Source organism: Salarias fasciatus, chromosome 15 (assembly GCF_902148845.1).
Source record: "Salarias fasciatus chromosome 15, fSalaFa1.1, whole genome shotgun sequence".
In the NCBI taxonomy this organism is placed as follows: domain Eukaryota; kingdom Metazoa; phylum Chordata; class Actinopteri; order Blenniiformes; family Blenniidae; genus Salarias; species Salarias fasciatus.
In genome coordinates, this window is record NC_043759.1 from 30,352,106 (window position 1) to 30,372,421 (window position 20,316).

The following is a 20,316-nucleotide window of genomic DNA, read 5'->3' on the forward strand; positions in this document are numbered from 1 at the left end:
TGCTCTCTGCTGACTCTCCCGTCACACATCAAATACTTTAAATGGGCACTCATTTCTCCCACAATAATCCTGCAAGTTATGAAACCCAGATAACTCCATCAATCAAGGACCAAACTGTCCGAGTGAATAAAGAAAAATAAAAAACACATTGGCCCTTGTTTATCAGTCCATTTTTAGACGGGTCTATATCTGAGCGGTGAGCTCATCGTACGACGGGGCTCGCGTGGCATTACCGAAACTTCCGTACCTCACTGATCTCAGCGTTTGACTGATCGGGTGTTGATAAATGCGGCGGCTGAATTTGATGGCCATTAACACTTTTCGCCCTGAAATATTTGTGGTTCTGAATCCCCGCCCACTGAGGTCAAACACGGAAAAAGAGCGATTTTGGCAAAAAAAGAAACTTCTTGGAGCTGGAAATGGATCCTGTCAGAGATGTTCTGATACCATTTTTTGCCTCTCGATACCGAATCCGATACTTTTAGGCTCCGTTCACACTGCAGGCTCAAGTGACCCAAATCTGATTTTTTTGTCCCTATGCGACCTGTCTTTGATCTTTTTACGACAGTCCGAACGACACAGATCCGGTTTTTTTCAAATACGACCCAGGCCACTTGGATATGTGGTCCTAACTCCGATACGTATCTGATGTTTGCCATGCGACTTCAGTCTGTACGGCCAGGTTGCATTTATCCGACCTACACGTCACAATATGGGGGGCTGAAGACGTGAGTCTAATGCCGGGCGGACGCTGTGCGATTTCGAGGGGATTTCACGACGATTTTGCTGTCGCAGACCACGCTGCGTCATCGTGGAAACATCGTAGCGCCAGGACGTCCGGTCGGGAGGTCGTGAGCCGTACAGTGTGAGAACACGAGGAAGGATTCATTGCTGCTACGTTCTAACGCTAATGCTGCGACCTCCCGATCAAACTTCTGGCATGTCAGAAATTCTCGCCGTAGCTCGTACAGTGTGAGTGGCGTTACGTCACGATTCTACGTTCACACCTGCGCAGAAGACGCCGGCGGAGCTAACTGTATTCATCATAACGTTATCGGCTACAGATGAGGAATTCGCCGGGGCAGTATAGTGTTTAAAGCAACATTGGCTGACTCAGTGCGGCTCCATGCTAATGCTAATTGCTAATGCTAACGTGAAACTATCATAGCTACAGTAAAACAATATATAGTTTACATGAATGTTACCTCAAGCTCCTGATGAAGGATGGACATCCCATAACGACCACGTCTCCTCAGCCATTCACGTACCCAAATCCTTTTCATAAAAAAGCGCATGTTCCACTGCTCACGTTTTGACTCTCACAAAAATACGGAACAAAGTGTGTTCCTTTTCAGCTCAATACGGAACGCACACTTTTATGTCCAAATACGGAACGATTCCATTTTTCAAGGAACGGTTGGCAACTCTAAAGTGCAGCCCCAATATTTTTATACTCAAAGGGAATTTAAATAGAACAATATGAAACAGTGTTACAATGACAACTTAAAGGGACTTAAGGCAAGATTTGTGAAAAACTACACATGCATTTCCACTTTATTCAGTGCTAACGGGTCGTGAAGCATTAAAAACCTAAAATAACAGGCCAATCCGCGTATCTGTCTGCTGCCTTATACAGGCTGTGTGCCAAATAATTTGTTGCTGTTCGGGGTCCGAATTTCCCGCGCAGTCGTGGGGATGTGACGTAAATTGACGCTGTATGCGCGCTGCCGAACAGGAAGAACATGGCCGCCGTGGACACGGACTTAAACACTGCTGGGATCAGGGGCGGGCAGTGTTGCCGACTTGGTGACTTTCTCGCTAAATCTGGCGACTTTCCAAAGCCTCTTGGCGACTTTTTTTTTTTGTCAAAAGTAGCGACAAATTTAGCGGCTTTTCCTGGTGCTCTGGAGACGTGACAGGACGTCTCCGCTGTCCTCAGCAAGCAGCGGTGCTGCGTGAGCCCCTCCCCCGTCCCAAAGCTCTCACAGGCGGCCAGTCTCAGCAGCGCCCCCTGCTGAGTCGGGGCCGATTGGGTAAACGGCCCGGAGCTGCTCCACGGCGGCGACGGGAGAGCTCCAGCAGCCGCGGCCTGCTTCACGCGCCTCCGTGGTTATGCGGCGGGTCCCCGCCGCTCCGCGGCCGGCACGGAGCGCGTCTCCGCCCGGGAGCGGAGATCCGGAGCTGCCGCGCCGCGGCTTGCTCCACGGAGGCGCGTGAAGCAGGCGGCGGCTTCCACGGGCCGAGTGGAGCTGCCCCACGGAGGCTGACGGGAGAGCTCCGGATCTCTGCTCCCGGGCGGAGACGCAGGGACCCGCCGCATAACCACGGAGGCGGAGAGGAGCTCCGCCACGGATTTAAAAATGAATCGTTAGATTAATCAATGCATAGAAGAACTATTTCCTAGATTAATGGATTACAAAAGTAATCGTTTAACGCAGCCCTATTATCAGCGTTATCTCGTGAGTCAAAAAAATAAATAAAAAAAATAAAAATTTGAACGAAGCAGCACCCGAATAAATATTGGATCTGCGTTTGATTCATGGAGGAACTTCAGCTGCATTTGGGAGTGAAAATGGATGCTTACAAAAATCACATAATCTGCGCTGTGGTCCTGCAGTAATCCGCAACGTAGTAAACAGCAGGAGCATCCCTGGTGCAGCGCTGTGAAGACGGACTTTCTGTAAAATGTTTGTGGCGCTCCCGTGCCGCCTCGGCTGGTGGCTGCAGCGCCTATCGCGGCAGCACTGAGGTAAATTTTGAAAAGTTGCCTTAAGTCCCTTTAAATCTAGGAATTTATGTTGTTACATTTTTAAATTAAAGTGCAGACACAATATTGTAAAATGAAGTCATTTAGATAAAACAGTATAAATAACAGCAGTGCAACAGTAACTTAATAAACAAATCTGGGTTGGTTTTTTTTTTATTACGGTGCAAACATAACAGTAAAATGAACAGGGCATTTAAATAGAGCAGTAAAAAAAATAGTTCAACACCAACTTAAAAGATTACTTTCTTAAATGTTATTGTCCAAAACCAATCTATGAAGTCACATTCAAAAAATAAAAATCCAAAGAGCAGAAGCTGCACTCTAAACCAAAAAATAGGCATCTTTAAAGTCCGAGTAAAGCAGAAATAAATTTGTGTTCTGAGTTTGTCACACTGCATAAACATTTGTCATTAACCACTGAGCCAAATTTGAATGATTAAAAAAGTTGCTAAGTATATTAAATAAGGTCTCAACGTCATGGAAAAACAAGCTCTTCTTTCTGCTGTGAAACGCTGGGGGCGTGTCAGCTGGCAGCGTTGGAGCCACGCCCACAGCGGGAGGGGGGCCGCCTCCAGCTGGGTCCGTCTCATGAGGCTGTTAGCGCTAGCTTCCATGGAAGCTAACGCTAACAAGCTAGCGCTAACAGCCTCATGAGACGGACCCAGCCCTACCAATGTGAGCCATCAGAGCCAGAAACTGACTCTGAGTCAGATGCTGAGGAGCTCAGCCTCGTTCCTCACAGTCTCCATCACAATGCTCATTTATGTGTTTTAATTAAACAGTGGGATTCCCCCGGTCTGCACCAGTTCTAAGCCAGCTGCTAGGCGCCAGCCGAGTCGACCCGGGAGCCGCGGGTCCGCAGCTGGGAGATCCGCGGGAAGGGCCCGGCGCGCGTCCAGAGTCGCCGCCAACCCGACCCCCTCCGAAACCGACCCGCCTTCCGCGGCGGTGTCGGACACCGCGCCGCGGAGGAACCCCCGCGACCCCCAGGTAGAAGGCCTCCCGGACCCGCGGTTGCGGGCCCGGGGTGAGCCCCACCCCCCACCCCCTCACCCCCCCGGAAACGAGGGCAACCTGCGAGGCGGGCCGCGTGGGTTTATTTAGCTCACGGCATCGTTACCCTGCACACTGTGGCACGCAGGGAAGATGCACGAGCGATGTGGAGGTGACATGCCTGGTTAGCTGGTTAGCTTGCTGCAAACTGTCGTACGAGATGCTATCCGAGGCTCGAAAGCTAGCGGGAAAACCAGCGATGCTAATGCGCTACATGTATTTATATTGCTCAGCATCCGGGGGGCGAGTTTATGCCAATGTGGGCCGCGTTACGTAAAGGCCTCAGTATGCTCCCCCGTGGCCGCGACGGCGTTCCTACAACGTCCACGTCGTAGTCCTACAACCGGCTACGCTGGGGCTTGATGTGCGCCTCCCGAAAATCGTGACTTCGCGTCGAGGCGACGCATGGTGACGTGAACGTCGAGGGCTGTGATTGGTCCGCTTTCGCGTTGTTTATAGAATAAAGTAGAACTCACCCGGAATGCTTTTCTGATCCGAACAGTGCTTCAGGAGAAATTTAGATCCAAAACTGAGCGGCGCACATCCCTATACTGTTAGCAGTGTTAGCACTGCTAGCAGACGGGGCTATGTGTAGAGCCACTCCTAAAACAGCTTTAATCGTCCAAAAGCTCATTAGTTTCACCAATATTTCATCACGGTCCGCTCAGCCTCTCCTCCTCCACAGCCCGGTGTCGCCAGATATGTCATATATGCAGATATATGTTCGGTAAATGCACGCATGTCTAGAAATCTATGTCTATAGATCTATGTCTAGGTAAAGCCGGAGCTACGGAAGCCGCATTGTTGTTGTGACTGCTAGCGGCTTGGCAGAGGAGGGCGTTCCCTTGACGCAGGAGCAAGATATGTTCAGTAGCGGCGTAGGGTTGCCGGCGTAGGAACGCCGTGGCGGCGACGGGGGAGCATACTGAGGCCTTAACGCGGCCCTCATTTCTGACCTGCCCATTAAATCCTGAACACAGAAGCGCTCCAAAAAGTCTGTGAAGTCTACCTCCAAAATTATGTCATTAATAGGGATGGGACGAGATCGATCGAAATGCTGTGAGATCTCGCGAGATCGAATGCCGCAAGATTGAGTACGTTTATATGCAGGCAATAACTCTTTATTAACTGGAATATTGACGGAATGATACATTACAAGGCGCACAGCCATATAAACACGTGCAAAACCCTGAATGTGCTCATATTCATATTTAAAAACCCGGTCGAAAAGGACATGAAATACTGTTCTGCCATGTTCTATCTGCAAGGAATCTTGGTCTTTTGAGTCCACAGACTACTTGTCATACAGTTTAATTGATACGACGTAAAGAAAATGTGCGGAAACGATCGTTCAGTTCTTCTCTTTTATTGAAAAAACGCTGCATCGCATCAATGAACATTTCACTGCGTCTTGCCGGCTCACACTCTTCTTCTAACAACATGCAGAGAGCCTGCAGCCTGCAGCCCTTCCTCTGTGGTGTCTGTGTAAAATAAGGTTGAACATGCAAACAGCACACCGAGTGGCATGAAGTGCAAATGCAGTCATGGCGCTGTCTGTGCGCCACGGTCTGGACGTGAATCCCCCCCCCCCCCCCGTCTCGTCTCGATCTCGTGGACTCAATCTCGTGAGACATCTCGTCTTGTGGAATTTGTGTCTCATCCCACCCCTAATCATTAATGTAGGAATGGCTGTTATATGTTGTAAAGAAACACATTTATGACCTATTTAAGGTGTTTAGAAGAAAATGGCTGATTTTGCTTTACATGGACTTGAAGGGGCGCTGTACGTCGGTCACCTGATCCATTCTTCTTCTTCTCAAGAACAGCAGCTGCAGCACAGCCAAAGGACTGTGTCAGAGCTAACGACCAGCAGATGGCGGTAGTGCAACCAACGAGATGCAGGCTGCCGTAGAACATTACAGAAGAAGAAGTTTCAGTGCTAACGGAGCTGACCAGTAAATAGATTACTAATTTAATTAATGACGTGGTCTCGGATCGGTGCCTGGACTCCAGGACTCGCCGATACCGATGCCAGCATTTTCGGGAGTATCGGCGCAATTTCTGATACTGGTATCGGAATCAGAACAACTCTCGTCTGAGGTGAACGTAAATCTGGAGGACCTCTTTGGAAGACTAAAAACTGGAATTACAAACAAAAAAAAAAAAAATGCAGTCTGGAGGACGATCACAGCAGCGATGAACAGCATCGCCTGGGCCAACGACACCGGCTGAGGTCTGAACAGATTGTAGGTCCGTTAATTTAACCCTGATATTACAAATAATGAAGCTGACTCACGCTATACAGCTCAGATGTTTACTGTTTCATTTAATTATGTCTCAGAGCCAGACAGCAGCGCCACTGTAGCCCGGTCTCCTCCCCACAGCGGGACGCTCCCACCGAGACACACACACCCAGCACCGGACCCGGTGCCGAGCAGGACCTCGGACCGAACAGGACCCGGGACTCAGGCCACATCATATTAGCCCTTTAGCTAATATGTTATTTTCTAGGCTACTGATTACTGATTACATCACTGATTAAATAAATAATTTGCTGAAGCTCAGAGTATCCAGCAGTGGTTCTTCAGGTCCTGTCTCCTCCGTCCAGCCTCCAGTGGCCTCTGCTGGTTCCCACATCGGGTCCTCTTTTGGCGCCAGTACATCTAAAGTCACTCCATCATCCAATTCAATATTGTGTCAAACTTCACAGACCAAAATAAAGTCACACTCCTTTTCAGGGCTGAAGAGCAGCGCCCCCTGCTGATCTGAAGCTGTTCGCCTTTTTGCACTGTTAAAACAGCTCCTCTCCGTGGCAGGATGGACCGGTGGAGTAAGCCTTTAACTGGCTCAGTTTGCTAGCCAACTGAGCACATCCCAGCAGCCTCTGATTCAGCTGGACCAGATGCTCGGTTATGAAGCACAACACAACAGAGTCACACAGCCGCTTTGGTTCGGACAGTTCAGACAAGGCTTTTCCTTCACTCTGCATAAAAGCAGCAGTCTTCCCTGAGCTCAAAAAATCTTTGGAGGACTTTGCTGCTACTCAGCCACAGCACTTCTGTTATGGTAAGGCACATCGCCGTGCTCCGAGCCCATCTCCTGCAACGTAATAATAATAATAATAATAATAATAATGCACTGGTTTTATATAGCGCTTTTCAGGACACTCAAAGGCGCTTTACATGGCATTATTCATTCTCTCCATACTGCTGTAGCCACAGCTGTCCTGGGGGGGGCAGACTGACGGAAGCGAGGCTGCCAGTCTGCGCCATCGGCCCCTCCCACCACCAACCATTCACTCTCACAACTTTCATACTAGGCAACGTGGGTGAAGTGTCTTGCCCAAGGACACAACGACAGCCTGCGGGAGCGGGGATCGAACTGCCAACCTTCCGGTTATAAGACGACCCGCTCTACCAACTGAGCTGCTGTCGCCCCCCGCAGATGGAGCTGATGGGGATTCAGGCCCGAATGAAACTCGCTGTTTTCATGACTGTGGTCACAGTGCCCTTCCCCCCCAGCACCGTCCCACACAGAGCTCCTTGACGGATACTGCAGTGACATGTTTTCAGAGGCGTGTGACACTTCCTCTTTTGCATTTGACACACCTGCTCACAGACCTTCAGCATGCACTGCTTAAAAACGCTCCCTCTGAACAAGACTTGGAGGCGTGGGGGTTTCTTCAGTCACAGTCACTGCCGCAGTGCTTTCGGCTGTGTATTTTGTGAACACACTCTGCTGCCACCGCAGTTTGCCTTTTAATTCTTGGGCAAGTTGTTGCTTTTCTTGAAGGCCAGCTTTGGTATGTCAGTGTTGTTTTGGCAGCCTATTTTGATTTAGTTTTAGTCTTAGTCTTTTGGACGAAATGCTCATTAGTTTTAGTCTAGTTTTAGTCATTTTTACACTTCATAGTTTTAGTCTAGTTTTAGTCGACGAAAACCAAATGAGTTTTAGTCCAGTTTTAGTCATAAAAAGCCTTAAAAGGAAAAAAGACAAAGGAAATTGTAAACCAAACAAACATAATAAAATATACTTAAATGGCACAAAAACAACAGAACACACTGATGCCTTTGAATATCAAATAATAAACTGGACTAGTCTGACACTTTGCAAACTCAATGCAGTGCTGATATGAGCTCTGCAGACAGATGAGAGGACTGAAGGAGGCTGCTGATACTTTCAAGCTGTTTTTATAATGTCCGGACTGATATAAAGGCTGAGATCTTTTATTAAAACTGGTCTGTTCTGTTTCTGTGTTACTGATCTGAACTGGTGAGAGCAACTGCCTGCTATTCTTTTGTAGGAGCGATAAAACCAATGTTGAGATGGTTATTAGGAAAATACGACCATTTAAACAACTGAAATAAACAAAATTAATTCCTTGGGCACTTGATGGTTTGAAACACTTGTAAGTCTTCAAAAGTGAAATGACAAACAGAACTTGAGTTTAATAAACTTTGTAAGTATCCCTTACCTGAATTTTCTCCATACACATTTTAAACAAAAGTCAAAATACTTCAAAATAAGATAACACCTGAATTATTTTTCAAAAAAGAAAAAAAAGAAGTAAAGATTTATTAGGTACTTGGGGAAAAAAATCTTCACTAATCAATGGTGGGCTCCTGTTGCAGTTTCACAGTCAGCACAAGCAGTCAAACAGAGGATCAGATCCTCCGTCTCCACTACCAGGCATTCTGTATTATTTTCTGCTGGATTCTGATTAAAGTTCATCCGTAAATCGCTGCGTCTTTTCCTCCCGCCGAGCCCCGGCGAAAGTTGCTCCACGCCCTCTAGTGGCCGGTGCTGCGGCGCAGGCTGCTCAAACAGGAAGCAGCTCGTGAATTTCTGATATTTTCAGAATAAAGCAGCCGATCTGCGTGAACAAGCTGGAGGAATCACATTTGTTTTCATTTATTTTGAAAGTCAAATACTGACATTTTCGTCTCGTCTCGTCTCGTTAACGAGAACAACAGATACGTCTCGTCACATTTCCGTCTTTAAAGAGATATTTTTAGCTCGTCGCGTCTCATTTTAATCACGGAAAAAAGGGGCGTTGACGAATTGTTTTCGTTATCGTCATCGTTAACGAAAACGACACTGGTTTACGTAGCTCCGTGTTTGCTGTCAAAATGCTGGCGTAGATTATCGTCTTTGACAACTGCCACCGCCACAAAAGACACACCAGTCTTTCTCCTTGAAGCACAAACAAGCATTCGCCTTCCCATCTTTCTTGAAACAGTCCGCTCTCTCCATCAGCTTTTCTCTTTCTGGACATTTTGGGGTCATTATTTAACCCTCCCTTGTTGGCACTGACGTGGAAACACTGCCTGTAGTGGCGGGGAGCCGTTACCTGCTGGGTATCACAGTTCACAGGCATTGTGGGAAATGTAGATTTTGGTCAAAGCATGCTTTTCACCTGTTTTTTTAGACAGTCAGACCTTTTATGCTCTCGCTGGCCACATTTGGCCCGCGGGCCATGAGTTTGACACAGCTTGTTATTAAAAAAAAAAAAAAAAGATTAAATAATGGCTTTTATCAAGGTGTTTTTTTTTTAAAGTTTCCCTTCCATGAGTTCCAGCTGTCAGCCCAGCTCTGATGTGTGTATCAGTTAGTGGTGAAACGGATCACTAAACTCACGGGTCGGATCAGTCCGCGGATCAGGAGTCACGGATCGGATCATTTTTCGGATTGGCAAAAAGCAAAAAAAAAAAAAAAAAAAATCTGTTTTGTCTGTTTATTAGAAACTTAAAGTTACACTAAGGAACTTTCAGTTTTCGTTGATTTTGGCGGCGCCAGTGGACAAAAGCGGTAGTGTTTTGCCTGAAGTAACACTACAGTTCCCATGAGCACTAGCGCGTGGCGTCGTCAAATGCTGCTCCCGGTCGCATGCTGTTGGGCTGAACTCGCTCACGTGTTTCCAGTGGCTGTGAAGGATGGATAGCGACGAGGTAATGAATCTAATGATGGCTAAACAATGTTATATCATGATGCAGAAAATAAACGTTTAACTTTGGTAAACGTAACTTTGTTTTTCTACCGCTTTTCCCCCCTCTGAGACCACAGACATCCACCAAGCAGCTCACATAAATAGTGATCCCCCCATCACTACAGTCCTATATTTATTGTAAATGCACATTGTTGAATGATATCAATCTGCATGAAGTGTGATTACTGTGCTCCGCTGTGCTTCCAGCGGGCGATATGGCCAGTCTGAAGGGACTGTGAGTGAGCAGGGCCGTTTCTATAATGTTAATGGGTTAATAGGCAATCCGGATCATTACTAAAATGTAATAATTTGTTCCCTTTACCAATTAGGACATTTCCTAAAAAAATAATTCAAATCAATTTTGTAGTTTTTGAGTTATCTTGCAAACAAAGAAATAAACAGCAGACGGCAAAAACATAACCTTCTTGGCGAAGGGAGGGTTAGAATCATTTCACAGTAAACACACACATACAGATCCTGGCAGGAAGGTGCTGCATTGCCTGATTATTAATCCTGCACAATTTGCACAAATATACTTTCAAGTCTCTCAGGGAAAGTGCTACTACTCAGTTTCTTACCATTTTATTTTTTTCTGTTATAATTGTATTATTAGGATTCTATATGGCTAATTCTGCATTCATTTATTACTAAAATGATTCTGATGTTGATTAAACATAAAAAAAAATGTTACGTTTGTGACTTTTTTTTTCAGGAATTCCCTGTCCCAGAAACTACCTCCACCTCCTCTGAGTGTCAGCCCCCACGCACTAGTGCTGGAAGAGGGAGGGGCAGAGGGAGAAGTAGGACACCAGAAGACTTGAACCCCGAGACCCAGCAGAGAGTACAGGATCTGCACCAACGCAGAAACAGAGAGATGCAAGCCAGAATACAAGCACTGGACCACAATCAGAGGGGAGAGCTCCTATAAGTGTTCCTATCAACACCTGGCTTGGTGTTCGACATTTTGGACCTGCTGGAGGACCCTAATCGTCAGAGTCCCAGGTGGAGGTGATCTACATCGGTGCTCCTGCGCAAACTGTAACGAGATGAACACTGACCTGGAGAGAGTTTTCCAGACCCAGGGGGACAGTACACCGGATTCCTGGTCCGCAGACTATGTAGCGTGTCATTGTTTGACTGCACTGTAATAAGTTTTTATAGTTTTTTTTGTACAGAATTTGCCTTTAGACTGTCCACTTGTTGTGTGTGTGTTTCAAAATAAATACATCTGTGCAAAACAAGACAAACATTTATTTATACACCGTCTTTCACTGTTTTCAAATTTCAAGTACTTTGTCTTTGGCACTTGTTCCTTCACAGTAAAGTGAGTAAGTAATAAAACAGGACCCAGAGAAAAAAGGAAAAACAGGCACATGCACACTCTTAGCGTGAATGCAATGTGCATTTTTACAATGGCAGGATATGTGTATGTTTTGATTGAACAAACTATAGCCACCATAGAAATGCTGCTGTTTTTCTGCAAGGTATGAACACGCAGAAGTCACGTCAGTAAACAAAAGTAATAATGCAGTAACACTCTTACCCGTCTGAGCTGTGATGCACTGTTTGTGACAGAAGTCCCTCCCCTTCTGTCCTGCACCACTCAGCATACTGTTCCATGTGAGTCCTGTGCAATGTGCCTGAGCCCATGAGCAAACAGCATGGGACCTTTGGTGAATGACGCAACTCATTATGCCAGTGTTGTGAAACAGTAGGCAAGTGTTCCCAGACAGATGACCAAGGGCTCACACCATCAACCCATTTACAGAAACTCACCTGGCCTCTAATACACCAGCTTCTTCTGCCTCAGTGCCTTCTTCCAGGATTTGGACACCCTCTATCAGTTCTCCCCTGAGTCAAAACAGAAAAACATTTGAAAAATACTAAACTCTGCCCAAAACAAACAAATGCAGGCCCTGGGAAAAGTACCTATCATGGTCCGACTCTTCTGTTATGCTGGAAACTATACGCTGCAGTGGTTGGAGATGTTGCTTGTGGGGAGTAGAAGTTACTTGCTCCTTTTGATAGCTGTAGAGAAATAAGAAGTATGAAACTGATATAGATCAAGAGAAACAAAATATACACACAGGAAATAAAAGCACTACATAACAATCATCAAAAAACCATCTTTTATGTCACAGTAGAGAATTATAAGATAAGAATAACAATAAGTAGGAATACAACATCAAATATAACAATAATTAGGGAACAACATTGTATACCTTACACAACACAATGTCCAATAGGCAAACATAACAACAAAACAATATCTTGTTTTCATTCTGACCTGAATATGTCATGTTTACTGGCTAACTGAGATTGTAATCTTCAAAGTTAGGCGCTTGGTGCTGCTGAAGTGAGCTACATAAATGGATTTCAGGACTGACTAAATAAACGTTACATGTAGAATTGCAAACATGCAACAATCCCTGTAATTTTACCGACAGCGCAAGGTGCTATTGATGAACAGGACTTTGAAAAGTCATACCTCAATGCACAGGTGTTTTCTTTTACTGATTATTTAGAGCAAACAACACGGTTTGTCTTGTTTTGCGATCACCGTTTGTCAACTAAACAAAAAGACGACCAGAATTCAGTTTTTCTCTGAAATTATTGCATAAGAATCATCAGAAGCTACTATCACGTACATACAAAATGACACAATAATACTACAATGGTTCTGTATGGCTGATCTTTCCACAGCAGGAACTTTATATTTGCATTTTGCAGTCATCGCATTGTTTTTACCTCCGCCAAGGATGTAAAGTTTTCGCCTGCGTCTGTCTGTTTGCTACAGCTTGTAGTAGCATTACTGTGAGCACACTGACGTCATAGAAACATGCAGGCAGCTCTGCTCGCTCGCACACATCGCCGAGTGAAAGCATCGCAGTAGTTTGTAGTTTGCTGTGTGGCTGTTCGTGTCGGTGTGTAACTGTGAAATATCAAGCTGATGGCTAATTACTGCTACCACGCAATTTTCCGATCGCTAGCATTAGCATTTGATTTGAGCATCGAAAGCTACTTACTAGTCCAGCAGGAACAGAGCCAAGGCAGCGTCGGTCGGAAATCCCTCCTGATCTTTCAGCTCACGCCAGCGAGTGAAAGCCGGGCCAATGTTGATCCTGGACTGTGCTTTTATCCGAGTAGCCTCTCTTTTTCTTTTTTTTGCCTCCTCAGACAAAACTTTTGGCTTCTTTCTCTGTTGTCCACCTTCCGCCATGTTTGCAAAATCCCACACTGGAGTTCTGTCCTTATAACGACAGGGGAAGTGACGCATGCCGTAAAGCAGTCCGCACATTTTGTAGTTTTTTAGCGTGCAGGGTTCCTACCACCCTCCTCACAGTTTCTTAGTCAAAGTAAAAACAATACTGACGTCCTCAGCCCGTGAAAGAGGGGTCATTCAACTAGTTGTAAGCCGATGTATCATCACAAAAGATATTAAAATGTTTTATTAAGGTTGAAAAGTTCCTTAGTATCGCTTTAAATTATTAAATTTAAAAATATAAAAGTAGTGCACAAGGCATAATAGCTTCTTTTTAACATAATTGTTATTGAAAAACAACTTAAAGTGCAATTTATACGAATATCTCGTTCATTTAAAATATAACAATGGACCAAAAATCAATTTAAAGTGCAACAGCAACATAAAAAGGCTGGTTCAAAATTAGCAAAATAAAACTCAAAGGTAAACATAAGCAGACATCTTCCTTGAAACAAGGAGAATGAAAGAACCTGACCGGTCGGACTGCAGAGGGAGAGGCTGCTAAATGCTGCGGTGTCGCTTCAAATGTGCGACCTGCTGGATGTGTTTCCACTTTCATACGGCTTTTTTCTGCCACAGCGCCGACACACACCGCCGCGGTTTTGCCCACTGACCTCTTTCCTTCGTTGTCATATTTGACAGGGAAACCAAAATGCAGGGGATTTAAGTGTCGTTCAAGCTCCTCCTTTCCTCCGCTCGCCACAAGCTGTGTGCGGACTGAGCGCAACTTTATCTTTTTTTTTTCTTTTTTTAGAAATCGATCCGCGGGTCATGTATGTGCCGAACCGATGACGATGATCCGAACGGATCACGGATCAACGATGATCCGTTGCACCACTAGTATCGGTGTAACTGGTGTCCAAGGAAATTGTTCTCTGGCAAATCCTCTGCCCTGTTACAAAGCACTTTGTTCTGTAGAAGTGCTATATCAATAAAGTTTATTATTACTACTTGTTCAGAACACACACTGCGATAACACATTAATGTTTTTGTGATGAATTAATCATTAAGTTTTCTGTCATCTAAAGCAGCCTCATACCGACACTGCTGCTGAGGCTCTCAGGCTTGCTCAGAAGTTGTGCAGTCAAACCTTGAAGCTTCAGCATGTTGTGTGTTGAGCAATGACATTGAGGATGAAAGCCCATGTGCAGGTTCAAACTCACAGCGCCTTCTTTCGTCGGTCACTAAAGTCCTCGACATGTTCTCCATCTTTATTTCTGCTGCTGCCTCTCGTCCTTCTTGTGTTTAACAGTTTTTCCCTCATTTCATATCATAACTTATAGTTTCATCTCTGTATGTGTGAATTGTTTGAGTTCTTAACATCTGCCTGAAATTAGATATTCACATTGTGATGCCTTCAAACCATATTTTAACCAACAAATCAACTTCAAAAAAGGTGACTGAAATGAGTTAATCTTTTTTTCTTAGTGTTAAAAATGAAAGCACAATCAGCAGAGTGAAACTACACATCTGTATTTGTCAACGTTTTTTATAACAGAAAAATGTTTCAGTAGATTAGAGCATCACCAAATGTTGATAAGATAAGCCTGTATTTATCTCCTGGTGGGGAATTCACGGTGTTGAGTGTAAGTAACACACACATGTATATGACACACACATATTCACATGTAAAGGGACTGTGTGAAAAAGCACAGAATATAGCAATGCACTTTAAATACTCCGGAGACAGCTGAAGGCTCCGGATGGAGCAGATAGATGAAGGGTGTAGAGAACAGGAGTGCCGCCTGCTGCTTCAGGCTCACACCTGATGAAAGCTCCTGTTCATCCTGGAGACAGCTGCAGTCCAGGGTCGTAGGAGGTCACACAGGTCAAAGGTCACAGCAGTGTGTTCCTCTCTGCAGGCGGTCCTGGTGGACATGGAGGAGGGCGTGGTGAACAAGCTGCTGCAGGGCCCCCTGAGGGAGGTGTTCGACAGTACGCAGCTCCTCACAGACGTGTCGGGCTCAGGAAACAACTGGTGAGAAAGCAGCGCCACGTCAGCCACTCACAGTGGAACTGAGTCAACCCAGTGATTCGATTGAAACCTGTTTGAAAAGCTTCTTCACATTTTTAAGTTGAGCTATATCATACGCTATGAGAGTATTAAATAATCTGAGAGAAACTAACCTAAATCACATCCTGGATCCTCACATGGTTTCTGAGAAACATGGACACGTTGAAGTCCCACTGCGGTGTTTCCCCGAGAGCCAGAGGCTACATGTTAGATGCAGCTGAGTGGATAAAGGAGAAGAAGAAATGGCCAGACGTCCACCCTCACCTGATCGACACACCACTGTACCATTAACACTGAGCAGAATGACCTGTGACCTCTGGTAATGAGTGAACTCCCCCTGACGTCGCTGTTTCGTTCTGTTCATTCTCACGGGACAAGAGAACTCTGTAACTTCCAGTGAAACTCAGACATTACAGCCAGATATGATCCAGATGGATGCGTCCATTCATGGTCTACATATTAATTTATGATATTTTTATTATGCAGAATTGTTGAGTCTTTACGCCCACTACCAGGAAGCCCTCTGGGATGACTGACGCCGTACTGTAGATCAGCTGGTTGGCCTCAGTGATGTTCTGGGTCGGGATACTGAGCAGTGCTGTGTTCACATCGTCCAGTTGAGATCTTTCTGGGTGCTGAGGTAGTTACGTTCTCCAGGACTTCATGATCTTCTCTTTCAGGCCAGCGGCTCCCTCCTGGAGCGGTTCTCCTGTTGGGGCTGGGTACCCAGTCACGCCATGCTGACCTGGCGTCCTGACTCATTGTCGTGGTATATTTGTACCGTGGATGAGGCTCACTGCACCTCATCAGTCTCCAGCTGCGACAGTAGTTTCCTCCTTTGGCTATTCAAGCCCTGAGCGAGTAGTTGTGTCTTCCTCAGTATAGATGTGGGGTTTGCTCTGACAGCAGCACCATGCTCTCTGATCTTGTCCATACTCGTCTTTTTGCTCCAGTAGCCGACCTGTCATCAGGTCCCTGGTTCCACAACACCTGACACCAACCTCGTTAACCAGATTGGAGACTATTTTCCAGGGATTTTTTAATCTAAGATGGAGCCGTTGTCAGCTTGTGTCCTCTCTGTACTGTCAAAAGTAAAAAGTAGTGAAATGTTAAAACTTTCTTCACTTGTGAGCCAGAACAAAATGAAACTGTTCGTTTATCTTCATCAGTGATTCACAAATGTTTTATCCAGAATTTCTACTCTGCCCAACCCCCCCCCACCCCATCCAGGGCAGTGGGACACCTGACCTATGGCTCGGTGTACAGGGAGCAGATGGTGGAGCAGCTGAGGAGAGCAGCAGAGCACTGCGACTGCCTCCAGTGTTTCTTCATCATTCACTCCATGGGAGGAGGTGAGTGCTCTGGAATAACCTCACCTGTGTGAAGGAAGTCACAGATGCCCATATGATTGTTCTGTCCATTGTGAGGAGTCCTCCTGTTACGTTAAAATTCTTTTTGCTTGAGATTTAGAAGTTGAAACAGAAGAGTTTAAGCTACATTATGAAGAATCACAGTGGTATGAAAAGGTTTGGGCACCCCGGATCATTTATCAAGATTTTCCTTTATAAATCACTGGTCGTTGGGATCAGCAGTTTCAGTTAAATCCATCATATAGCACACAAACAGTGATGTTTGAGAAGTGAAATGAAGTTCATAGGGTTAACAGAAAGTGTGCAAAAATTACTTAAGCAAAAGTAGCAGGTGCATAAATGTGGGCTCCACAAGAGAAAAATTTCATTATTATTTAGTAGATCCTCCTGTTGCAGAAATAACAGCCTCTAAACGCTTCCTGTAGCTCCACTGAGGGTCGGGATTCTTTTTGACCGTTCTTCTTTACAAAACGTCTCCAGTTCCGTCAGGTTTGATGGTTTCCAGCAGGACAGCCGCTTTAAATCACACCACAGATTTTCAGTAATATTCAGGTCTGGGGACGGAGACGCCGTTCCAGGACGTTCTAGTTGTTCCTCTGCTGAACGCCTCAGGAGAGTCTGAGCAGTGTTCCGGGTCGTTGTCGTGTTGAAGTATCCAGCCCCGGCACAACTTCAACTTTGTCTCTGAGTCTGGAACATTGTTCCATACTGACTGGAATCCATGCCACCTTCAGCTTTAACCAGACTGCAGTCCCTGCACTGGCCACACAGCCCCACTGCATGATGGGACCGCCACCACATGTTACTGTGGGGAGCAAGTGTTGGTCTTGGAATGCTGTGTTCTTCCTCCATGCATATCGCCCCTTGTTATGTCCAAATAACTCATTTTACAGTCATCAGTCCACAGCTCCTGACTCCTTTTTTTTGTTTTGTTTTGTTTTTTTTTCCCCCTTGTCCTGTACGGCAGCTGGGGCGTGCAGTATTGTATGATTGTAGCCTTTTACTGTCCGAACAAATTTTAATGTTAGCAGCAGGACGAGACTGAGTCTCCTCCTGCTGCTGCCTTTATTTAAAGCTGGCATCCGGCATGGCTGAGGACAGGACCGGGACGGAGACGCTCAGAGAGCGAGAGACAGAAAGAGAGAGAGATAAAGAGAGGGGGAACGGGGGGGGGGCACAACCTATGTACAAATTCACAATGCAAAACAGTGTTGTCGACGCACCACAGGCAACCAAGAACAATCCCAAACCCCAATCTGGACAACACCAAAGCAGAGCCGACAACCAACACAAGAACTGACAGAACCATATATGTATATGTATATACATATACATATATATATATATATATATATATATATATATATATATATATATATATATATATATATATATATATATATATATCAGGCAACCAAGAACAATCCCAAACCCCAATCTGGACAACACCAAAGCAGAGCCGACAACCAACACAAGAACTGACAGAACCATATATGTATATGTATATACATATACATATATATATATATATATATATATATATATATATATATATATATATATATCAGGCAACCAAGAACAATCCCAAACCCCAATCTGGACAACACCAAAGCAGAGCCGACAACCAACACAAGAACTGACAGAACCATATATGTATATGTATATACATATACATATATATATATATATATATATATATATATATGTATATATGTATGTATGTATGTATGTGTGTGTGTATATATATATATATATATATATATATATGTGTATATATATATATATGTGTGTGTGTGTGTGTGTGTATATATAAATTTTCTCCTTTTTTTTTCCCCCCCTGACGAACCATAGTAGTGAACAGACCAGGCCACAAAAATAAAATGAGGTGTCGGGAAGGAAGGAAATGCAAGGACACCACAAACCTTTTTTTTTCTCTTTGAGAATATAGGTAGTAGTAACTAGTAGTAACTAGTAGTAACTAGTAGTAAACTCGGGGCGTGCATCAAGAGAGGGCTACTACAGATCACCATTATTCTAACCACCACAAGAAGACAAGGTAACCAAGTATTTGAAGAGTGATTAAAGATCAGCGTGATCATGCATATATGATGGTGATAGTGATCATGCATATATGACCCCTGAGAAGGCCAGAAGAAGGCTAGAGAGGCCCTCAGAGCCCAGACAGCCGGCGGTCATCCCAGAGCCTGGATCCAAGCCGCCCCCCCAGGCAGACACTGCCCCACCGCCGCCAGACAGCCCCAACAACGAAAGACGTTTGAAAGACGTTCCAAACCCAAATTTGGTTAATGTTCCAAATAAAAATTTCCAGTTTACTTGATCAAAAGCTTTTTCGGCATCTAAAGAGATAATTATGGATTCTAAATGATGTATTGTAGAGTAATCTATTATATTAATTAAAGCCGCAAGCGGCATTGGTCGGGACCCACGACGCCAACCCACGACGTCCATCCACTAACATGGGAGTTGTTAGCATCTGTCATCCACTAACATGGAGTTGTTAGCATCTGTCATCCACTAACATGGAGTTTTTAGCATGTCCCATCCACTAACATGTAGTTGTTAGCATCTCTCATCCACTAACATGGAGATGTTAGCATCTCCCATCCACTAACATGTAGCTGTTAGCATCCCTCATCTACTAACATGGAGTTGTTAGCTGCTTTTGAGAGTCACTGAATGAAGGCACTGAGTGTCAGAGTTTGATTGACAGCTGCTGTCAGCTGTGTAACTGCTCTGCATGCCCATATATGGTCATGTGAGTTAGAGTGGAGAGAGGACAAAATTAAAGTTTCTGTTTGGGAAACAACTGCTCCTTGTTCCTTTCCTGTGTGGCAAAACTGAACAAAAAATATCACGTTTGATAGGAAAATTACTTGTCTTTCAGTTGGTGAGGCTTTCAGAGCAGTCAGACTTTTAGTTTGGACCCCAGAGGCCTCAGTTTATGAGAAGCGCGAGATTTTTCCCCATCCGGCTCCATTATAACTGAGAGCAAAAAAAATGCAGAGCGCACACCTTTTCATACCTGTGAAAACATACATATATCATGATATTTTCCCCTCTTATGTTACATCATCTTGTTCGGAAGGACCTTGTGAGGTTTGACGTGTGCTCAGTTTGTTGATAGGAGTCACGGATTAGCCACACTTAGCGCTTGTTTGAGGTGCTGAAAAAGGCGAATTTTTTCATTTTTTTCCCCCATTATAACGGATGAGGGCCGGAGCAAGGCAGGATTTCAGACTTCCAACTTTGAACACTAATAAAATCCACACCGTTAGACTTTTGACAAAGATTTGAACAACTTTTGTAGAGAAACTTCTCCTCTATCACGTCGCGGGACTCTGATGTCTGTACGGCAAACGGTCTCGGAGGAGATAATTTTTTCGTGAGGAGTGATTTTGGGCAAAATTTTACTTTGAAAGGGAAATTGCGGACTTCCTGTTGGATTTAGGTCAGGGGTGTTAGCATGTGAATTTTAGATCTCGATGAGACGAACGCGTGAGTGTTGGTTTGATCTCTCTACGACATTCCTATGGGACGTAGCGACCATTTTACTGTTTGTAGGTGGCGCTAGAGAGCAGATGGGGTCAATTTTTCAATTTTATAAAATTTTTCGCCGGTCACGATCTGTGTGCCAAATTTGGTGACTTTTTGTGCATGTTTAGGGGGTCAAATTTGGGGTCAAACTCCGGGCGGTAAAATAATAGACGAACAAACGGACGACGAACAATAGAGACCTTGCCCTCCGGGCTCGGTCCCTAACGAGAACGACGAGAAACGGATGAATAACAATAGAGACCTTGCCCTCCGGGCTCGGTCCCTAACGAGAACGACGAGAAACGGATG

At 45.0% G+C, this 20,316-nt stretch overlaps 1 protein-coding gene across 1 annotated transcript in view; it reads left to right on the forward strand.

Annotated features, from left to right (window-relative positions):
* tube1 (tubulin, epsilon 1) overlaps nucleotides 1–20,316 on the forward strand; it is a 42,716-nt gene that overhangs the window by 7,303 nt on the left and 15,097 nt on the right. The window contains exons 5-6 of the mRNA XM_030110626.1: nucleotides 14,931–15,046; nucleotides 16,313–16,434. Coding sequence (XP_029966486.1) covers nucleotides 14,931–15,046; nucleotides 16,313–16,434 — 238 coding nt within the window. The remainder of the gene's footprint in view (nucleotides 1–14,930; nucleotides 15,047–16,312; nucleotides 16,435–20,316) is intronic.